Source organism: Garra rufa, chromosome 5 (assembly GCF_049309525.1).
Source record: "Garra rufa chromosome 5, GarRuf1.0, whole genome shotgun sequence".
NCBI lineage: Eukaryota > Metazoa > Chordata > Actinopteri > Cypriniformes > Cyprinidae > Garra > Garra rufa.
In genome coordinates, this window is record NC_133365.1 from 28,699,480 (window position 1) to 28,722,197 (window position 22,718).

At 34.6% G+C, this 22,718-nt stretch overlaps 2 protein-coding genes across 2 annotated transcripts; one reads left to right on the forward strand and one right to left on the reverse strand.

Annotated features, from left to right (window-relative positions):
• Positions 1 to 626: 626 nt before the first annotated feature.
• Positions 627 to 16,389, reverse strand: micu2 (mitochondrial calcium uptake 2). Its single transcript, XM_073841133.1, has 12 exons — positions 16,166 to 16,389; positions 13,837 to 13,972; positions 13,123 to 13,154; positions 12,890 to 12,965; positions 11,780 to 11,827; positions 9,736 to 9,818; positions 9,122 to 9,175; positions 8,877 to 8,971; positions 2,739 to 2,910; positions 2,369 to 2,477; positions 2,073 to 2,230; positions 627 to 1,761 (listed from the first exon to the last, which is right to left on the reverse strand). Exons 1-12 carry the CDS (start codon positions 16,358 to 16,360, stop codon positions 1,660 to 1,662), a joined length of 1,260 nt encoding a protein of 419 aa, XP_073697234.1. The 5' UTR covers positions 16,361 to 16,389; the 3' UTR covers positions 627 to 1,659.
• A 1,668-nt stretch (positions 16,390 to 18,057) lies between these two features.
• On the forward strand, positions 18,058 to 21,230 carry rhogc (ras homolog gene family, member Gc). Its single transcript, XM_073839652.1, has 2 exons — positions 18,058 to 19,023; positions 19,327 to 21,230. Exon 2 carries the CDS (start codon positions 19,350 to 19,352, stop codon positions 19,923 to 19,925), a length of 576 nt encoding a protein of 191 aa, XP_073695753.1. The 5' UTR covers positions 18,058 to 19,023; positions 19,327 to 19,349; the 3' UTR covers positions 19,926 to 21,230.
• Positions 21,231 to 22,718: the final 1,488 nt, after the last annotated feature.

Genomic DNA, 22,718 nt, shown 5'->3' on the forward strand with positions numbered 1-22,718 from the left:
TAGTTCTTTTTCTGGATTCTTTGATGAATAGAAATATCAAAAGATCAGCATTTATTTGAAATCAAAAAGTTTTGTAACATTATACACTATACTGTTTCAAAGCTTGGAGTAGGTATGGATTTTTATTTAAGATAAATGCTGTTCTTCTGAACTTTCTAAAAATCTGAAAAAAAAAATCTACTCAGATGTTTTCAACATAATAATAATGTTTATATAATAATAATAATAATAATAATAATAATATTTATATAATAATAATAATAATAATAATAATAATGTTTTTGAGCAGCAAATCAGAATATTAGAATGATTTTTGAAGGATCATATGACTGGAGTAATGATGCTAAAAATTAAGCTTTGAAATCACAGGAATAAATTAAATTTCAAAATATATTCAAAGAGAAAGCAGTTATTTTAAATAGTAAAAATCTTTCATAATTTTACTGTATTTGCTCTACTTTGGATCAAATAAATGCAGGCTTTGTGAGCAGAATAGACATTAAAAATCTTACTGTTTACAAGATTTCAACTGGTAGTGTGTGAAACTGTACACTTAATGTCCTGAATATATTTTGCATGTTTTAATTTAATCACTGTCATATTTTAAGTAACTTATAGTCATCATATGATTTCTGTTTCTTTTATTAAAGGGAAATTAATGCATTACTAGCATTTTCTAGCACTGTGTAGTATTTTTTAATATTTAAAAGTGCCCCAGAAATAAAAATAACATGTATACAATACACCAGCTACCAAAAATAACTGAAGAAAACAAAATGCACAGATTGTCCTCACAAATACCACATACAATTGCATTTCACAAGTGAAACTTAAAAAGGACAAAACTCTTAATAAAAAAAATCCCAATGAGCTTACTAAAAATGGAACTGCTAATTTCTTTAGTCACAAAACAGTCCAAAAAGCAACTGAATCCAGTCTAAAAGTGGTCTGTACTGGAGATTTGGGGTGGTAACTACATAATTCATAAAATCTGCATTACATGCAGAAAATCCACAGGGTAATGTGTTATGAACTAACATAACAGCAAAGGTTCACATACAGAGTACATGTAAACAACACCACACCCAAGTCAAATTAAGGATATATATATATATATATATATATATATACAGTAGTCAACATTCGAAGTGGATCAAAACCTTTCATCAAATTTGTCCTAAAACCAAAAAGAATACCCGTTCTTATCTTAGGACAACTTTTGATTAACTTTTTTGATCCACTTCGAATGTTGACTACTGTATATATATATATATATATATATATATATATATATATATATACGAAAAATGTGTTTCTTATTAAACAGTTATTCACACCAAAAAAAAAAAAAAAAATCATGAACTGACAGTGTAAATTTGTTGGACTGTTCACAGGCCATTTCGCAAATTCAAGGCTGAAAAACATATCACAGATTTTCAATAAAACTCATAACCATGAAATAACCCATTTTTATAATAACATTGTTTCTGGGCCATCAGCAATACCATTTCAAAAGCAATATTTTCCTTGGACCATGTAAACATTTTCAAGCAAAGGTTCACTGACAGTACAACTAACCCCTGGTGCAATGTACCATTCTCCTCCATAGAAATATATGGAATCGCAAGTATTACCACATCTGACCGTCCTCTTCCTGTGTCAGACAGGGCTGCCGGTTTCACGGAGAGCCTCTTGAGCTCCTTGCAGTGTTTCTCTTTTCACACATTTCCAAAAACCAGAAATACCATGCTGGGGCTGAACCTACACACAAAACACACAGGTGCAATCTACAGTAAGTCTACTGTCTACTAGTTACTGCACTGAGCCACTTGCACAAAATCATAAAGATTAATAACTACTGTCACAAGTTTTAGTTATAATTGCTCTTTTATTTTAATTAATGTCTATGTGCATTGTTGATGGCATAGACATTAGCATTTATGTCAGATTTTAGTATCAATAACACTAATGATATTTATGAAATGATTAATAGCATAACATTGCAAATTTACTAAATGAAACCATGGGAATTAATAAATAATTATCAATTAAAGGGCTAAATGCTTTCTCACCCGGAGTCCACGGAGTACTCTGTCTTTCATCACAGCGAGGAACTCTTTATGGCTCAGACAGTTGTCCCCGTCCAGGTCAAAGATCTTAAAAACTGTGTCCAGGACGTTCTCTGAAAGTTCATGACCTGTCGCTATCTTCACTGCTCGCTTAAACTCAGCTATGGAGCAAAAATTGAGGGAGAGTGCTATGCATTTTAGTTAATCAATACAATTTTGACCTGTCAAGAAATGCATTGAGGATGATCAATTATTTATTATTAAAAGTTAATAACTAGTGGCATCCAGATCAATCTTACCCATTCCTATTGGCCTGTTGGCATCATTAATCATTTTGACTGAGAAGGAAAAGTCCTCCAGATGGTTGGTAAAGAGACAGAATACTTTAAATTCATCAAAGGTGATGCTCTGACAAATAAATATTTTAAAAAACAAAAGTCAGAAACTTTAAAATATAAAAATGGAATTATAACACTGCCACAAGATGCTATGAATGTGCAATTTTAAACAACATTTCTTTATACTTTATTTGTGGCCCTTTAGAATCTATTCCTCTCAAACTAGAAATAATGACCTAAGATCAGTCTTTGTCCAAGCGGGTTTGTGTTAAACATCAGAAATGCTAATAATATTCAGGATATCAGTTCAGGACTGTTTAAAACATGTTACCTGTCCGGTAGGGATCCTCTTTCTCACGTTGTCCCAGTATGCCTCATTGTTCTGTTCATTGGTGTAGTGAAGCAGCCAATCAGCAAAGTCCTCACGCCTCATGGTCTTCATCCCTTTAGAAAATCGCAGGAACTCAACTTCTTGCACTTCTGCCTGCAGGTCTTCCATAAACCTACACAAAACCAAAAAAAATGTCTTTGCTTTACATCTCTCAAGGCTAAACAAAGTTAAAACACAGGATAGTGTCCTATCAGTTGTACTTAGAGAGACAGTTTACTTTGAAAAATGTTCATACAAGTATGTGCCAAAAAAAGAGGGAAAGTCCATTTATTTTAATTGTTTCAAAAAGTGAAACTTGTATATTATTAGTTCACTACACACAAAGTGAAATATGTCAAGCCTTTATTTGTTTCAATTTTGATTATGGATTAAAGACAAAAAAAATCAAATCCAGTATTTCACAAAATTAGAATATTTCATGTGACCAATAAAAAAAGGATCTTAAACACATGTTGGCCTTCCGAAAAGTGTGTTAATGTACTGTATTATGTCCTCAGTAATTTGTTGGGCCTCCTTTTGCAGTAATTACAGCATCAAGGCCTTTGACACAGCTGAGGTGTTATGGTAGCCCAAGTTGCTTTGATATTGGCCTTCAGCTTGTCTGCATTTTGGGGTCTCTGTTCCCTCATCTTCCTTTTGACAATACCCCATAGATTTTCAATGGGGTTTAAGTCAGGCAAGTTTTTGCCGGCCAATCAAGTGCAGTTATTCCATGGCTATTAAACCAGGTACTGGTAGTTTTGGCTTTGTGGGCAGGTGCCAAATCCTGCTGGAAAATAAAATCATCATCTCCAAAAAGCTTGTCGGCAGCAGGAAGCATGAAGTGTTCTAAAATTTCCTGGTAGACAGCTGCGTTGACTGTGGACTGTGGACACCAGCAGATGACATGGCTCCCCAAACCATCACTGACTGTGGAAACTTCACACTGGACTTTAAGCAGCTTGACTTTTGTGACTCTCCAGTCTTCGTGGCTTGACACATGGAATTCTCCAGCTGTAGCCCATGTAATGCAGACGTCTGTATGTGGTGGTTGTTGATGCACTTACACCAGCCTCAGTCCACTCCTTATGAAGCTCCCCCAGATTTCTGAACCGCTCTTGCTTGACAATCCTCTCAAGGCTACGGTCATCCCTGTCACTTGTGCACCTTTTCCGGCCACATTTTTCCCTTCCTTTTAACACTCTGTTAATATACTTTGATACTGCGCTCTGTGAGCATCCAGCTTCTTTTGCAGTTGCCTTTTGAGACTTTTCCTCCTTATGGAGGGTGTCAGTGATGGTCTTCTGCACAACCGTCAAGTTAGCAGTCTTTCCCCTAATTCTGAAGCCTACTAAGCCAGACTGAGACAATTTAAAGGCTGAGGAAACCTTTGCAGGTGTTTTGCGTTAATTAGCTGACTAGATTGGGACACAGGGAGCCTACAATGACTACGTTTACATGGACACCAGTAATCTAATTAATGACCTTATTCTGAATAAGACAATAATATGATTAAGCTGTTTACTAGCCTGGCTATCACCAGACCACGTTATGACTTCGTCATGATTCGTGGTCTGGGAACCACATGTTCATTTTCTCGTATTTGAGGCGTGGTTTACGAATGCCCAGAGCCGTTTATTGGGCGATACGAATGTCTATCAAATGCGCCTGTGCGTAGCTCATAGCCAATCGTTTCAATTATACCGGATGACGTATGTAGAGCGAACGCCAAAAGTTGCTCTTTTTTCAAAATAAACTTGCGTTCTAATGTCATTTGTCGCGCCGCTCGCGTCCAGTGTAGACCATGTTGTAGACACGAAAGATAACTTTGCGTCTGCTGCCATGCTGGATCCTTCGGTGAGTCGCATAGAAGGCGTCATCGTCTTGCTGCTCCCTCCCCGTTCTGTGATTGGTTCCCTATCTTAGGTGAAAATTAGGTCCATGGTTTCCAGACTGACTAGAAGCGTGAATAAAATCGCGCTGCGCAAGGCAGTATGGGGACACCCAGGCTAGCTGTTTACATGAGTTGCTTTTAGAATATTCCTTTCATGTTCCCGTTTTACATGTTATAGTACATAGATCGATTAATGACACACATCATTGCGTCCACACGCGACGCTATCAGTTCATCTTCCTTATAGACTTTTGGATGTTTGGGTTTTAATTTTACAAAAGCTTGAAGTGGCACTGGACATATGCAACAAATATTTTAGAATGTGTGAGTTAAAATTTGCCGTGGTCGCATTTGTGCGAGTGCGTGCTGTGCTGCTCCAAAGCGTCTGATCCATACAGCGAGCGTTTCAGAGCCAGTCAGTTTTTAGGACAAAAAAAAAAAAAACACGCAAGCACAGTCACCGAAAGCCAGTTTAGTTTTACTTTTTTTGTTTGTTTTCATTTTGAAAACCCTGTTATCTTTGCCGTTTACCTCACATTACGCTTTGGAGGCTTTCTTTTATTTTATTTTTTATTAATTATTTTGATTGCTCAGTGTTTGCGCGCCCTGTAATAAATTGTTTAGTCGGCATATAACAGCATGTGATGGAGTCCATGCCTCGTCTTATTAGTTTTTGTTAATAAATGCTATATAAGCTAGTTTTAATTTATTTTTGTTATGCTGTTTAATTAAAAATAACAAATCCATCTTTTAAGAATTTGTTTTAATCTTAAAATTGATAGGTGTAGCCTTATATATGCAAGCAAAACCAAGATCATGAATTCGATAGTAAAAGTAAAAAGCATCCTAAGACATTCCAATAGCGGAAATCCCGTTCACAAAATTAAAATAAATACTTACAAATTATACTAATGAAAAAGGGGGTTGAATGTTAAAAACGTTTCCATAAAACTAAAAATTATGATAACAAACTAGGCTATTTATCAGCAATGAGCATTGATTAAGCCCATGTTGTAGCAAAATATAAATAAATAAAAATGAAACCAAAGCGCAACCAACTGAGAGCGTTATGCCGCGTTCCAGACAACCCGTTACCCGTGTTTTTTCAAACTTCTACCCGTGAAAGTGCACTGGAACGGCACTCAAACCCGTGAATTCCCACCCGTGAACTCGTACTAGATCGACGACGTACTCCCAGTTCCGAGTTCTGACGTGACATAGCCCGAGAAACAACAATAAAGCTTCTAGGGGTGCGGTGTTCAGTGGCACACGGTGGAAAAATTGAGTTTAGGACAATATAACGTTGCAATCAAATTATTAATACTATAAAAATAATAAATGCTTGGCGTGACTTGCCTGGAACGCTACAAAGTCCTGAGTCGTGGTTTGAACACGTGATTTACGAGCTCAAAAACCTGCCTGGAACGCAGCATTAGTGTGTATCCTGTCACAAAATGTGGCGAAAAGTCCTACACAAGGGGAATAGTCTGATTAAGGTGTGTACATGTCTTCCATAATGCGACTAAAATAGGAATACTCCACCTGTCTTAATTCGATTTGTGTTTACTCCGATTATGACTTTAGTCGGATTAAATTAATCAAAAATCTCAGTTTACATGGTTGCTTCTTAATCAGAGTATTGTCTTAATCGCGTTAAAATCGGAATATTGTTGTCCATGTAAACGTACTCAATGTTGAACTTTGTCATGATATTCTAATTTTGTGAAAAACTGGATTTGTTTTTTTTTTTTATATCTTTAATCCATAATCATTAAAACTGAAACAATTAAAGGCTTGAAATATTTCACTTTTGTGTGTAGTGAACTAATATGACATACAAGTTTCACTTTTTGAAACAAATTACTGAAATAAATGGACTTTCCCCTCGATTTTTTTGTCATATACCTGTATGTTCTGTTGGGGCTGAGTACAAAAATATTGATTCCTTTATTTTAATTGATTCTCATTTTTACGAAACAATATTGATTCTTAAATCCCAAGAATCGATTAGTCTACCTTGTTTTCGGTTAATGAACAGAATATTGTATAGGGATGGGACGATACACCTACCTCCCGATTCGATACGATTCCGATACTTGGGTGCTGATACGATATCTATTGCGATTTTTTTAAGAATTCCGATTCTACAAGTATTGCGATTCGACATTGTAATGTGTTGCGATTTTGTTTTTTTCTCTCTAGACCATATGGAAAAATGTGAATAGTACACAATATATACACAATAAAAAAAAAACATTTTAGCATTTTTCCTGTTTTATTTCAGTTTATAACAAACTAAATATTTCAGCAGAAACAAACAGCCACTAAATGTCCAACAGAACAATACTTCTTGAAATAAAATTCCTTTTAATAAAGTGCTCAAACTAGAAACATTAATAAAATAAAATGAAGAGTCCATAATAGCTTTCTTAGACATAAACTTTAACTTGTAAGCCATTCTGTTAAACTCTGGACTTCAATAAATAAAATATATAATAGAAATAATAACAAAAATGCTTCTTTCTGTCATTCTCTACAACGGCATACGGTCGAATGTCTTTGCATATAAACATAGCAATTGACTGATTGAGTGATCCGCCTTGCCTTTTCTGAAACGCTGGGTAACTTATACAATGTCTCATTTAGAGTTCGTTGGCTTGCAGACGCTTCTGCTTTCTCAGGTTGCTTGGCGTTTAACTCTGGATGATGTCGAGCAAGATGCGCGCTCATGTTAGTATTACCACAGTAGGTTACCAGTATTCGACAGAGTTTGCACACTGCTTTAGACATGTCTAGCTGTTCATTCCCTGGTAATTTGTGAAATTCAAAGTGTTTCCACACTTTGGATTTAAAGTGTGATGGTGCAGGCTGTATATCTCTTGCTGTCCTTCCTTCCGCCATTTTCAATTTTTCGTGTTTGCTAGTAAGAGATGTGACATCACGTAACCGATACAACACATCGCCCTCTGCTGAAATAAAAGACGTAACTTTCGTCCGCCTCGTTTATAAGTGCTAAAATAAAGCAATGTATTTAATATGAATTAATATCGATTCTGGTGTAAAAAACTCTATTTTAAAATCGTAAATAAAAAAAATCGCGATAGTTAGGTGAATCGATTTTTTGTCCCATCCCTAATATTGTAGTGCACCTTTCATCCAATAAATTGCGATAAGCTTTGTTACTTTTGATATAAAAGTCTTAGATTTCAAATTCTGTCAATTTTAGTGCAGTATTCAAACAATAAATGCAGAATGCAGATATGTTGCTGTTTAATATGAAGTGACAGTTCGCTGTAGCACCTCCGTTGAAGAGAAACGGCGGCGCAGACTGATTATCTCCTCCGATTTTAATACCAGTTTTAGCATGGAATAAATAACCAAAGGAGTACAACATAAGGAGTACACCTTACAGAAATGCATTTCTTGTCTCATGTAATCACTCAATCAGTGTTTCAACCGTGGAAAGACGTCAATATAACAGCTTGTAAGCAATGTCACGTAACGTCACATTTAACTAAAAAAAAAAATAAAAAAAATCTTTGACCATATACTGGTTAGTCAGCTAGAAAAATTTACTCTAGAGAGGAGCATTTTGCTAAATATATGCAGCATATAGCATATTCATCTTATTTTTTACTATTCGTCAATGTTTAATTTATGTTTGAATAAATCTCTCAAGTTATGACAGCCACAAATTAAATGTTTATATTTCAAAAAACAAACTGGAGTAGAAATGTAATTATGTAATTGCAACTTTATTAGGCTATTATACAAACTTAATTGAATGTAATTTAAGCGTTTGTATATGGTTAGGTTAAGTTAATTTAACCTTCAATATTAAAGTAATGCAGTACCAGCTGCCTCTCATGTATATTTTACAGCATTAGCTGAGAGATTTTTTCCTTGAGAAAATGTGGCATGTACTGTATCTTATATACATTCAAATAATCTATATCAAATCAAATCGGAAAATCGAATTGAAAGCTTGTGAATCAGAATCTAATCAAATCATGAAATTTGTGTCAAAACACCCCCCTATATTCTATAGATTTATTTCTTATTATTGGTCTAAAGTACTTGTTGCTGTATTCTGCTAATCTCTAATATATTTTTATAGTATACATGATGAAAATTTATATCATAGTTTATATCACACAGAAACTAACATACACAGTTAGTGTGAATTTGGGATAAAGTTATTTTACCTGCAGAAATCTTTGTATTGTAGTTTATCTTTGCCATTTTTCCCAAAAAAGAACACCTGCAGTGTAGTGTTGACCTCATCAACACTGTCTGAAAGCTGTAAAGAAACAGACAAAGCTATTCAATACAACAACAAAAATCATTAATACAGCAGAACTTAGATATTAAACAAACCCAACTAGGCATAATTTCTATAAATATAAAAACATCATATTCTACAGTTCCACATTACATGCAAAGTTGCTACCTCTGTCCCACTCTGTCTTAGAAGCTCTTTCCTCGGTCGAATTACTTTCTTCAGCTTTAAAAAAACAGAACAAAGTTAGTAGACTGCTAGTAGAAGAAGTCACATTCAAATAACTGACTCTTATTTACTCTTACTCTCTTGTGTTTATGCATGTTTGTGTGTTAAGGTACAGTGGGATGTATAACTGCTCTGAAGAAAATGACGAGTCTATTCAAATATCTTTTTCAGCTTTAGTAAATCTTCTAGACTTCAACCATTTGGCACACTGATACATGTAAATAGACTCAACATTGAAATCCAACTAAATTCTAAATAAATCAATGCATTTTTCTGATGCTCCTATCATGCACCAATCATGCATCAACCACTCCCCACATACCTGTTGCACATCGGTCTCATCTCATGCCAGCATTAAAAGAAACACAAAGCAGATACACCCTAATGACCACATTACTTACATTCCAGAACATTTAAAATCCAGCCAGGAGAACTTTCTTAGTTCTGCACATATCGTCATATAATTATACGCATTTACAAGGGTTTTTGAACAACATTTGCATGAGTGTGAAAGAAACATGGTGTCATGTAATCCAATGTGAAAAGACGTTCCATACCTTCTGAAATTCCTTCTTGTCCACATGCTCATTGCCATCAATATCAAGCATTTTGAAAGCAATATGAAATCCTGTTTGAGGTTCTGGAATCATAGTGCAGTTAAATTGAGTAAAGCAATGGATCGCTTTCTGGAATAATCTGTGACCCCTCAACTGAGCAAAACAGACCTCCCCCATCACACACACAAAACGTGTCACGACGAGGTGAAAACTGATGAGTATAAAATAAATTAATGAGATGGATTGGGTGTATTGCAAATCAATGTCAGTCAATATGACTAATTATACAATACCGGTTTTTGAACAATAAGATTTTTAATGTTTCTTAAAGAAGCCTCTTCTGCTCACCAAGCCTGCATTTATTTGAGCAAAAACAGTAAAATTGTGAAATATTTTTACTATTTAAAAGAATCGTTTTCTATTTGAATATATTTTAAAATGTTATTTATTCCTGTGATCAAAGCTACATTTTCAGCATCATTACTCCAGTCTTCAGTGTCACATGATCCTTCAGAAATCAACATGCTGATTTGCTGTTCAAGATTTTTTATATATATATTTTAAAACAGTTGAGTAATTTTTTTCAGGATTCTTTGATGAATACAAAGATCTAAAGATCAGCATTTATCTGAAATAAATGCTTTTGTAACATTATATACTATACCATTCAAAAGCTTGGAGTCAGTATAATCTTTTGAGTGGGGGTAAAAATATAGAAATCAATACTTTTATTTAGCAAGAATGCTTTAAATTGATCAAAAGTGATAAGCACATTTATAAATGTTACAAAAGATTTCTATTTCAGATAAATGCTTTTCTTCTGAACTTTCTATTAACCTAAAAAAAATTCTACTGAGCTGTTTACAACATAATAAAAATGTTTTTTGAGCAGCAAATCAGAATATTAGAATGATTCTGAAGGATCATGTGACTGGAGTAATGATGAAAAAAATTCAGCTTTGAAATCACAGGAATAAATAACATTTTAAACTATATTCGAATAGAAAACAGTTATTTTAAATAGTAAAAATATTTCAAAATTTTACTGTTTTTGCTGTACTTTAGATCAAATAAATGCAGCCTTGGTGAGCAGAAGTGTCTTCTTTAAAAAAAACATTAAAAATCTTCCTGTTCAAAAACTTCTGATTGGTTTTGTAACTGTGATGTTATGGTTACTCCAGTATAGTTTCATAGCAAGCACTAAGCAAACATGCACATGAACAGGATGGAATATATTTAGATTTGTCACTAAATTAGGAAAACTTTATAACAAAAACAAACATAGAGCTCTAAGCATGCCTAAATTGATCGGAACTGCCATTATTGTACAGTTTGTCTTTTTGAGTACAGTTCTATTCCAGTACAGACCAATTATAATCGTTGATTGTATTCAAGCATTTAAAGAACAATAATATGTGCTGCTGAAACTTCAGTGATTCAACTGTGAGTCAATTTTCTTCCTACCGGTCTGCTGTGAATTGTTGGGACCAGGAATGAGAATCATAAGGACATATTCTGATTTCTATTCTGCTTAATGGTTCTGTTTGTCACAAAACAAGTCATCAAATCTCTAATTTAAACTAGATTATATGCTCATGCTGTATCTTTAATACCGCATGCAACCAGTGAATACAATGATGCACTGACCATTTATAGTGTTTGTTTTTGTATTATTTCACAGCAGTCAGTCACTCTCTTATCACACTACAATTCAGACTGCAATCTCAGCCAAAAATGATTTTTTCATGATGCTGTTGATTCAGTAGTGGTGCAGCACAGTGCAAAAGTAATTTGATACAGTATCAAAGTATTAGAAATTAGAAATGTCACAAACACAAAAAAGCCCAAATTGTGAAGTGCAGAACAAGCCCTGTTTACAATAAAGTAACTTTGTGTCCATTTTTGTCTACAAATGACTATGACTAAACATGTGTGTCCATCTGATTATCAAGAAGCTAAAAGCACAGAAGTCTAAGTAGTGACATAGAGACTCTAGACTGGCACTTATAGGACACTTTGTATGACAAGGTTAGGAAATACTTACTTGTAAGAATAGTGAGGAGAAACAGGTACTCTGTGTAAGAGATCAGCCCTGAAACAATGGTTCAGGAGATGTATTAATATTCAATATTCAAAACACTCGATTATGTAAAAAGAAACGTTTTTAAAAACCATACAATTAAAAAAAGCATTAATTATAGCACTTGCTTAAAGGATTAGTTCACTTCCAGAATAAAACTTTCCTGATAATTTACTCACCCCCATGTCATCCAAGATTTTCATGAAATTGCTTTCCTTAATTGCTTTATACAGTCGCAAAGCAATTAAGAAAAAAATTCCAGGAATTGTGGACTTCAATGGTGGCCAATGGGTTGAAGGTCCAAATTGCAGTTTCGATGCAGCTTCAAAGGGCTCTATGTGATCCCAGCTGAGGAATAAGGGTCTTATCTTGCAAAACAATCGGTCATTTTCTTAAAACAATAATAAATGATATACTTTTTAACCACAAATGCTCGTCTTGCACTAGCCCGACCTCACGCATTATTGTAATACTGTTGTAAAAGGTCACGTGTGACGCAGACACAGTGTTTACAAAGCGAACGTGTAAAGAAAGTCAAACGCCCTTCACACAAAAAGGTAAAACAACAATGTCGGACAATTTCTAAGTTGGAGGAGAAGATGAGATGAAGTTTTTCCACCCTACCTTTTTGAACTAAAGCACATAGACAACTACCCACATTGCACAGCTAGTGCAAGATGAGCATCTGTGGTTAAAAAGTATATAAATATTAATCTTTTAAAGAAAATGCCAGATCGTTTCACTAGATAAGACCGTTATTGCTGGGCTGGGATCGTGTAGAGCCTTCTGAAGCTGTGTTGAAACTGCAATTTGGACAATCAAACCGTTGGCCACCATAGAAGTCCACTATATGGAGAAAAAACCTGGAATGTTTTTCTCAAAAAACTTAATTTCTTCGCAACTGAAGAAAAACACGAGCATCTTAGATGACATGGCGGTGAATAAATTATCAGGAACTTTTTATTCTGGAAGTGAACTACTTCTTTAATGATAGGAAGTTAGATGAAACACAGGTACTTTACTAAGGCATGTGAACTCCGGCATATATGAGGCATGTGTTTGCTTAACATTTACCTTTGTCTCCGATCCCTCTGAAAAAGTTATTTCCTGCCTCAGCCCTGGAAGCCACTCTTATCATATCGTCCACATCCTGTCCATGGACCAATCAGATATTAGAAAAGCTTTGACTGTGTCAGTGAGATTTCCAGCAGAATCACACATCATACATGACCTTTTAATAAAAGTATTCATTTAGAACAAATGTTGTTTTGGATTAACATTCATGTAAACTAACAAACTGCACTTACTGCTTTAGTCAGCATCTTTTTCTCTAGTTTGCCTGTAAGAGAGAAAGACTAAGGACTGCTATAACAATATTATGCTGCATAGTGAAAATCAACAGAAAAAAAATGAGGTCTGTAGTGGTGTTTGAAGAGATTTCGGATTACATTACGCCCACTTTATGAATACAAGGACTAACATGTAGAGGTGATTACTTCCAGAGAAACAGTATTTTCACCCAGATGCACGCTCACCAGAAACACCCTTATATAAGTGAGAATGTAAGTGAGAAGAACGTACATGTCAGCATTATAGGGTCTTTGAGTTCTGTGGTCTCTCGCTGTAAAATTGCTTTGATAAGATGCATGTTATGAGAATTTAGTTGATAACAGCTCTTATAAAGAGTTAACATTTTATCAAATGTGGGTACATTTACTTAAAATCTAATGTGGTTAACACTTTATTTTACAGTGTCCTTGTTACACATGTTCCATGTACTTCCTATGGTAATAATAGTACATTATGCATAATTACATGCAACTCTAAACCAAACCCTAACCATGTAATTGTGTAATTACACTATCAGAAGGACACCTTAAAATAAAATGTAACCCAAATGTCAAACAGAATAAGAATGCAAGCTCAATATCATAAAATAATTTATCCATAATACTACCTCCCTAGTGTATGTATGTTTGTTTTTGAGTGTTCACACATCCATATGGTGGCATGTCACTTACGGTCCACCTTCTCCATCAGGACTGAATGGAGAAAGTCTCTGGGTGTCATGTATGGCTCCTCTTCATAGATCATGGAGGCAAACTGGTTAAACCGCAGACGTCTCGTGGAAACTGTTGGTACTGTGATTTCCTCTTTCTTTACAGATATACAAAAATGGAGAGAAAGATCAGATGTTTTATTAATGAGAAGTGCAACTTTATTTAGAGCTGGTTTAAATTGAAATAATGTAAACTGGAAAGTTCAGCGTCATTTTGAACAAAGAATCTGTGACAATTCTATGACTTTAAGCAAGAAGGACAGCAGTGTTGTTATTGATAAAAAATGAGACAAAAATATTTAAAATTAGAAAATTAGAAAACAGCCAAAATAATACAAAAGATAAATATTAGATGACAGACTTTTAAATGTTGCATTGACAAAAATCTAAAATAATTAAGATGAAAACTAAAGTTTCAATTTTAAACTAATTTTAAACTTAAAGTTAAGTTTATTTGAAATATTAAAAACTAATAAAAAGACAAATGCACATAACAAAATTCTAAAACCGAAAATTAAAATGTAAATATACAAGTAAAAACTAATTTGAAATATTAATAAATACTATAATAGTATACAGTCAAAGTCAAACGTTTACATATGCCTTGCAGAATCTGCAAAAATTTTACCAAAATAAAAGGGATTGTAAAAAATGCATGTTATTTTTTTTTTTTTTTTTTACCACTGACCTGAATAAGATATTTCACATAAAAAACAATTACATATAGTCCACAAGAGAAAACAATAGTTAAGTTTATAAAAATGACCCTGTTCAAAAGTATAATTTATTCTTAATACTGTGTTGTTACCTGAACAATCCACAGCTGTTTTTTTTTTTTTTTTAGTGATAGTTGTTCATGAGTCCTGAACAGTTAAACTGCCTGCTGTTCTTCAAAAAAATTACTTCAGGTCCCACAAATTCTTTGGTTTGTCAGCATTTTTGTGTATTTGAACCCTGTCCAACAATGATTTTGAGATCTTTTCACACTGAGGACAACTGAGGGACTCATGCAACTATTACAGAAGGTTTAAATGCTCTCTGATGCTCCAGAAAGAACCACAATGCCAGGGGTGTAAACTTTTGAACGGAATGAAGATGTGTACATTTTTCTTATTGTGCTCAATATCATTTGTTTTCATTTAGTACTGCCCTTCAGAAGTTACAGAAGATACTAACATGTTTCCCAGAGAACAAAATTTTTTAAAAAAGTTAAATATACCCTGACCCTGAAGGTTTTTTCTGAAGAACAGCGGGCTTTTTAACTGTTCAGGACAAACAAGGGACTCAAGAACAACTATCACTAAACAAAACAAAACAAACAAACAGCTGTGGATCATTCAGGTATAACAACACTATTAAAAATCAAGTGTTTGTAAACTTTTGAATGGGGCCTTTTTTTCCATTCAACTATTATTTTCTCTTGTGGACTATTTAACAACTTTTGTGTGAAATCTTATTCAGGTCAGTACTAAATAAAAAATAACCTGCATTTTGTTTGATCCCTCTTATTTTGGTAAAATAATTAAAATTTAGCAGATCCTGCAATATGTATGTAAACTTTTGACTTCAGCTGTATAAATGCTAAAATAATAGTGCAGGAGAGCCAAACGTAGTCAAGATTTCATACTTCTCTTACATTGTTTTGCACAACAATTATGAAACAAAAAGATTTATAATGAATAAAACACCTGTTATCATAAGATTACCTCAAAACAGTTTAAGCTGTTTTTTTTTATAGTTCCAGTAATACGTGGTCATGGATATTTACTTCAATGACACACTCCTGGCTCTGATTGTAACATCTTACTTTCATCAATTTTCCAGATTTTAATCACATAATTAACATACATTAATTATTTAACCTAATTTACACATAGTAGCTACAGTTACTATTGACAGTTTGCTATGACACTACACAGACAGAGCTCCACCTACAAAGTGATGGCAACAGTGTTAGTATCTAAACTATCTAAAATATGCGTACATTAACAAACATTTGCAACAAAAGACATATTAGGATGTACTATGACTCCACATAGGCTACAGTTTAGACACACTTTAACAAAACACGTTTAATAACCCGTTTATTAAATGTAAACATCGGTTGGTCGCACTTTAATATTTAAACTTTAACAGATGACTGCATCAACATAAAGTTAGTAGTAACTCTATGAACAAACAGACGACACGACAGTGCGTCTGTTAAGTCTTTAACTTCACAAGCAACATGACATTCGAAGTAGTTGAGAAGTCATTTGAAAAGTTTTCTCTGATTAGAGAAGTTTGTTTACCTTCGCGTCCTCCGCGTACACGATGTATGGCCAGAGTCTCCATCGCGGTTCATTTTTATAATGAATAAATCCGCTTGCTACAACAGAGCCTAGAAGTCCCGCTCCAACAGCACGACCATACCCTATATTTCTGAGAGGCCAGAAACGTCTGATTGTATCCCGCAAACTAACGCCTAACCTGGCCCAAGTCGCCATTATTCTACGGGAAGTTTTTATCAGTCTACTTTGGTCGATAGTGAAGTTACAGTGATAAGACGCTGTGATTTGGCGCCCCCATCAGACCGATAGAATATCTACACTGCTCATGACAGTTCATTGTAATGGATGTCTCACTAGTTTGTACAGGTAAATTAAACATTGCTGATGCTTTAGTCATTTTTAATCATAGTCATTTGTTGCCACGCCGTGTATATTCATCGTCAGTTTACTCTTAGCAAAGTGATATTAGAAATATTATTTATATACCTATGACAGACATAGTCTTGCAGCTAATAGAGTGCATTTTTTATGTTTAAGCTTGATTGTACTGTCCTCAAAGGGTTTATACTTTCAAAGCATAAAAATGGTTCTTCAGTAAAGGGCCTCTATTTCTCTTTATTTAAAAAAACAGTTTTGGTGGATGCAGTATGACACTGGTGGGTGTGGCCACACCTCAAAGGAAGACTGTCATGGTGAACGTTTGACATAAGATTTTTACTAAATGTAAACAAACCAATTCAATACTACCATCTATATAATGCGAAAATTAAATGCCAAGAATAAAATTGTTTAAAAAAAAAATCTTGTAAGGTTTTCAAACATTGCTGGCCAACTTTGGCTGAATGTGTAAGATAAAGTGGGCCAGGATTCAGGTAAAGTGGGCTGAGCTTTATCCTTAAGTAATTATACGCAAATTCATTAAATAAATCGACATTCACTGGTACACTGGTTATTTTATAGTTGACATGTATACTTTACTTTAGAAAACAGAAATGAAACTGCAATCAGGAAATTCAAATCATAGATGGAAGAAAAGGAAAGAAAGAATAGCAAGAAAGTCGAGCCATAAAGTTAAGTCTGTGGAGTTAAGAAAGAATGAGAGAACAAACACATTGCTTTAAAATATGGACACAACAAAAAATCGTTTTAAGTGTTTAGAGAGAACAGACGGAAAAAATTCTTTTTTTAGCCTATTTGTTGTTGCTTGTGTTATAGTTACATCTTTAATATATTGCAGAGTTCATTATTTTTATCAGTATTCTGATTTCCGAATATTCGGATTTCATCAAATTCAGTGTCAACAAAACATGTTCTTTCAGTTGTTTGGAATTTCACACATGAATGAGATTTGGATTTACACATGATTTATTTTACTTATAACCTGTAGGATTTTTTATGTTGTTAAATATGTTTGTCTGATCATATGTGTTAATAAATCATGAGTTTTTAATTAAGATGCAGAATCATTTTTGATGAATAAGTGATGGCCCACTTTACCAGACCTTTACCTAAATAGAAATTTGTCTGGAGTACATGACCTCAAAATTTTTATTGGTATATATCTTGCAAATAATACTTTATATGAACTGTATTCAAATTGAAATATTATAGCTGGAAGTTAACAAAAGTAATAAAAAAAGAAAAGTTCACCCTACAAATCAACTTTAATTAAAAAATAAAGACAACGTGCTTAATTGTTTAGCATTTATTTAAAATAGTTTCAGTAAAATGCTTTTTGTGGCTTATGGCACAAGTAAAACATTGGTCTGTAAGACTGTGGGAGTTTATGGCTGTACAACTGATAGTCCATGATGAAAAGGAGAAAAGGATGGGGGTAAAGTCCACATTCTGAAACACAGAACAGCAGCTTATAGGTGAGAGAGCAGGTAAAGAGCTTTTATTCACCTATGACAGCACATAGTAGTACATGCCACATCAAAATACAAAATATGATATTCTCTTTTAAGTACTTAATTTGTATGTAAAATTTATATAAAATACAATGATCGAAGAAGTAGCCTATACTTGGGTGAAAATTCATAATGTTTAGGCCTACTGCCTATTTTGTCTAATCACTTTCTAAACTGAACCTTAAATTGGTAAAATTACACGCTGTTCTTGGTGTAATACTTTTAAATAGTACTTTTAAAATTGCGGTTTAGTTGATTCACAGCATAAGTCAGCATGAAAGACCAAGCATGCATCGATGATTTTGTAATTTTTACTGCGAAATTAATGTTACATTACATTTCCCACCGGCCTTGTGTTAAAAAGCGAGCGTAAAGGAATGAGATTCACAATATTTTAATTACATATTAGACCTACATTAAATGTATATATGTGGAAAATGTCATAAAAAGACACCTAGAATATATTCTCATTGTCGTGCTAAACCCATATAAAAGATAATACATCTAGTAAATTAATAGCGCCATACCTGTGTTAATATTAATATTTCATTAATTTGTGACTACATAAATGTAATTACAAACATTTGTAGTTCTCACTCTGAAACTATACTGCGTTTCCCACAGGCCTTTGCGACATGGGCGTGTTCCCCAATGTCGTCTCCGTTACCCGTAAGTTGAAGAATGAGCCAGTGAGAGAAAAGGTCTGCGAATCCCATAGAAGAATTTGTTTTAATTACCTCAAAGGATGTTCATTTGAAAGTATTTCGAGACTTTGTGCGTGCGTTCAGCTTTTGTACGGTTGTTACGCGTAGTTACAGACCTCCGGGAGTTGTTTGTGTATGTTTAATAACTGATTAATGTGAGGCTCATCCGCTAGTCGGTTAGCAAAGCGCCTTTGCCGCTGCGATGATGGAAACTTGAGCAGCTCAAAGCAAACACTCATCCAGCTCTCCAGACCATCCAAACACAGTGAGTTTTACTTTTAAAACTATACTTTTAGCCACGGCGATGTGATGCTGCCTTACTAAATCGCACAAATGCCTGTTTTCGTTAGCGGACCAGCTGCTAACGTACTAGCTTGAACAGATTTATTACTCTGTTTTGGGTCTTTGTTATTTGCAAAGGTCTCTCATTTAAAAATAACTAATATGCTTTCGATTTACATGTACTATACTGTTGTACAGTAGTCTTAACTGTTGTTTTTCTGTCTGGGCTGTTGTCTGCAAAGTCTGGTACATGTATAGTGAGTTATGAAATCTCTCTCTTTCTCAGGGACCCCTGTGCCAGGCAACAAAATGCAGACCATAAAGTGTGTTGTTGTTGGTGATGGTGCAGTGGGAAAGACCTGCCTGTTGATCTCCTACACTACTAATGCCTTCCCAGATGAGTACATTCCTACGGTTTTCGACAACTACAGCACTCAGACCTGTGTGGATGGCCGTGCCGTCAGCCTCAACCTGTGGGACACGGCCGGTCAGGAGGAGTACGACCGCCTGCGAACCCTCTCCTACCCGCAGACGCACGTCTTCATCATCTGTTTCTCTGTGGCCAGCCCTTCCTCTCACGCCAACGTCCGGCATAAATGGCACCCGGAGGTGTGCCACCACTGTCCTGGCGTGCCTGTGTTGCTGGTAGGCACAAAGAGAGACCTGCGGGGGGACAAGGAGACCCTGGAGAAGCTGAAAGAGCAGGGGATGAGTCCAACAACTCCGCAGCAGGGCAGCGCGTTGGCCCGGAGCATCGGTGCGGTGCGATATCTGGAGTGCTCGGCCCTTCTGCAGGAGGGGGTCAGAGAGGTCTTCAACGAAGCAGTTAGGGCCGTTCTCTACCCCAATGCCAAGAAGCACACCAAGAAATGTGTGCTGTTATAACTACGTGAGGGTGTGTGCGTGAGAGAGATTTTATGAAGGGTGGAATGTAAGTTAGTCATGTGATCGTCTCTGCAAATGTGTGTTTGCTACCACTTTTTGTTCGTATCTCTACACTACAGTTAGCAATAGGTGCACAGACTGTTAATGAGAAAGAGTGAGACTGTGTGTGCTTGTGTATTTGTGTTTCAACTTTATGTACATATCACCTAAGACATAAATACGGCGTTGTAATCTAAAGTCGGGCGGACCGAGACCAAGTGGATTTGCCTGAAGGACTACAGGCATCGACGACTTCTGCCTTCCAATAAGGCCTTAAAAACCCCAGCATATTTTTAGGAATCACTCAGAGGATATTTCATGCACCAAAGTGTAAATTCAGTCTGAATTCAGACTGGATGTCTTATGAAGGTGCTGTCTTTCCCGTGCCGCATCATTAACACAATCCACCTGATGTGCATGGTATTTTAATGTGAGACCCTAAGGCTTGATGACCTACGCTTACCACAGCATGCCATTTTCTCTGTATTGTTGCCTTTGTAGGGTTGATTGACTTTTAAATCAGGAAGTGCTGTGGAATCCCAGCGTGCCTTTTAGTGTTTGGCCCCTTCTCTGACATCTCATAAACTCCTTCCTCTCTGCTCATTTCATGTAGGGTGCTACTTTGGGTGCCAGTTTGACATTTATTGCTGGAAAGGGCTGCTGAAAGTTTACAGAGAGCTGTTGTAGCTCACTTGCCTTCTAAAAGAGCTGTAAATGAAGGGATATAGTGCTGTTTTATAACACTCTTGAGGTAGAAATGAAGATCTTTGTATTTGGCCCATTGTGCCTGAATCCTCACGATTTACAAACCTGTTTTTGAAACTGAAGTGCCACTAATATTTGTATTATTTGTATTATACCGTGAATGTTGATCCACTCCAATGAAGTGCCCTATTAAGAACTGATGGAGGAGATAAACACTTTTTCATCTCCGTTATACAATGAAACATCCAGACTGTAGTTAATGTGCACAAACACTAAGAAAATTCAGGTTTAGGCTTCATTTGGGTCCACATTTACATTTTATATATTGAATGTCTCCTTTTTATATGATAAACATCAGCTGTTTTCTTTTTCTTTTCAATTTTTTTTTAGCCAAAGGCTGTTTTCTCAACCGTTTTGTTTTTAGGACGTCAATAACACACCAAAAAATTGGCTCTTTTTTTTTTTTTTAATTAAAGCTGTTTTTATTTCTTGAAACTGTCATTATTTTAAGAATATACCTCCACTTGCATGAGAAAATAAACCAGTTTTAAGTAAAACAGAATGGTTGGCTCCTGTTCTTTGACCTCAGATTTGTTCACGATGCTTTGCATAAACACAGACAGAAAGAGGGAATGAGAAAGAACAAGTGGGAGAAAGAAAGAACAGCTGCATCTCTCTGACATTCTTTACAATGCTTTTACAGATAAACAAATCCGTCAGCTGTGTATGTGTGATTTGTGTTGAGGCATTGTTCTTAGAGTAATGATCTAATGTTTAGGTCTGAATGCTTAACATTTGTTTTAGGACAGGATGTCTTTTACAAATAAGTAGGGGCTGGTTGGCACAGAGTTAATTTCTCCTTAATGGATTATGTCATATTTTAGTGTCTGGTCTCAAACTACTACAAGATTAAAACAAAAAATCCTGTGAAATTATTTTAGAGATTTTTTATTTTAATATATTTTTATTGTTGTTAATTAATAAGGATGGAAACCACTTGTATTTTCATATAGTTGATATACGAGTTGAACGTAAAACATGCCACTATTGTTCATTGAAAAAAAGAAGGTGGTTAAGTGGTAAATGTTTATTAAAAAGATAATTAATAAATCTTGAATTTGTGTCATTAAAAGATGTAGAAAGTAGAAATGTAGAAAGTGATAAAATTATTCAGAATTATATCATTTATGTAAATTTACATTTTTTTAAATATTTTGATTATTTATTAATAACTTATGATCATATAAATGTAAACTAAACAATACAATTTGAAATATGAACTGCATAACATACACAAGTCAGATGAACAGTAAGATGTTTAATGTTTTTTAAATAAGTCTCTTCTGCTCACTAAGCCTGCATTTATTTGATCCAAAGTACAGCAAAAACAAAAAAAATTGAAATATTTAAAATAACTGTTTTCTATTTGAATATATATTCAAATGTTTTTTTATTCCTGTGACTTCAAAACTGAATTTTTAGCATCAATACTCCAGTCACATGATTCTTCAGAAATCACTCTAATATGCTAATTTGATGTTCAAAAAAACTATTATTATTATTATTATTATGTTGAAAACAGCTGCGTAGTTTTTTCAGGTTTCTTTGATGAATAAAACAGCATTTATCTAAAATAGAAATCTTTTGTAACATTATAATATCTTTATCATCTCTTTCAATCAATTTAAAGCATCCTTACTGAATAAAAGTATTATTATGTTAAAAAAGCGTTCTATTTCAGATAAATGCTGATCTTTGGATCTTTCTATTCATCAAAGAATCCTGAAAAAATGTACTCAACTGATTTAAATATTGATAATAAAAATAATAAAAGGTTTCTTGAACAGCAAATCGGCATATTAGAATAATTTCTGAAGGATCGTGTGACTGGAGTAATGATGCTGAAAATTTAGCTTTGATCACAGGAATAAATTGCATTTTAAAATAATTTCAAATAGAAAGCAGCTATTTTAAATAGTAAAAATATTTCACAATATTACTGCTTTTGCTGTATTTTAGATCAAATAAATGCAGGCTTGGTGAGCAGAA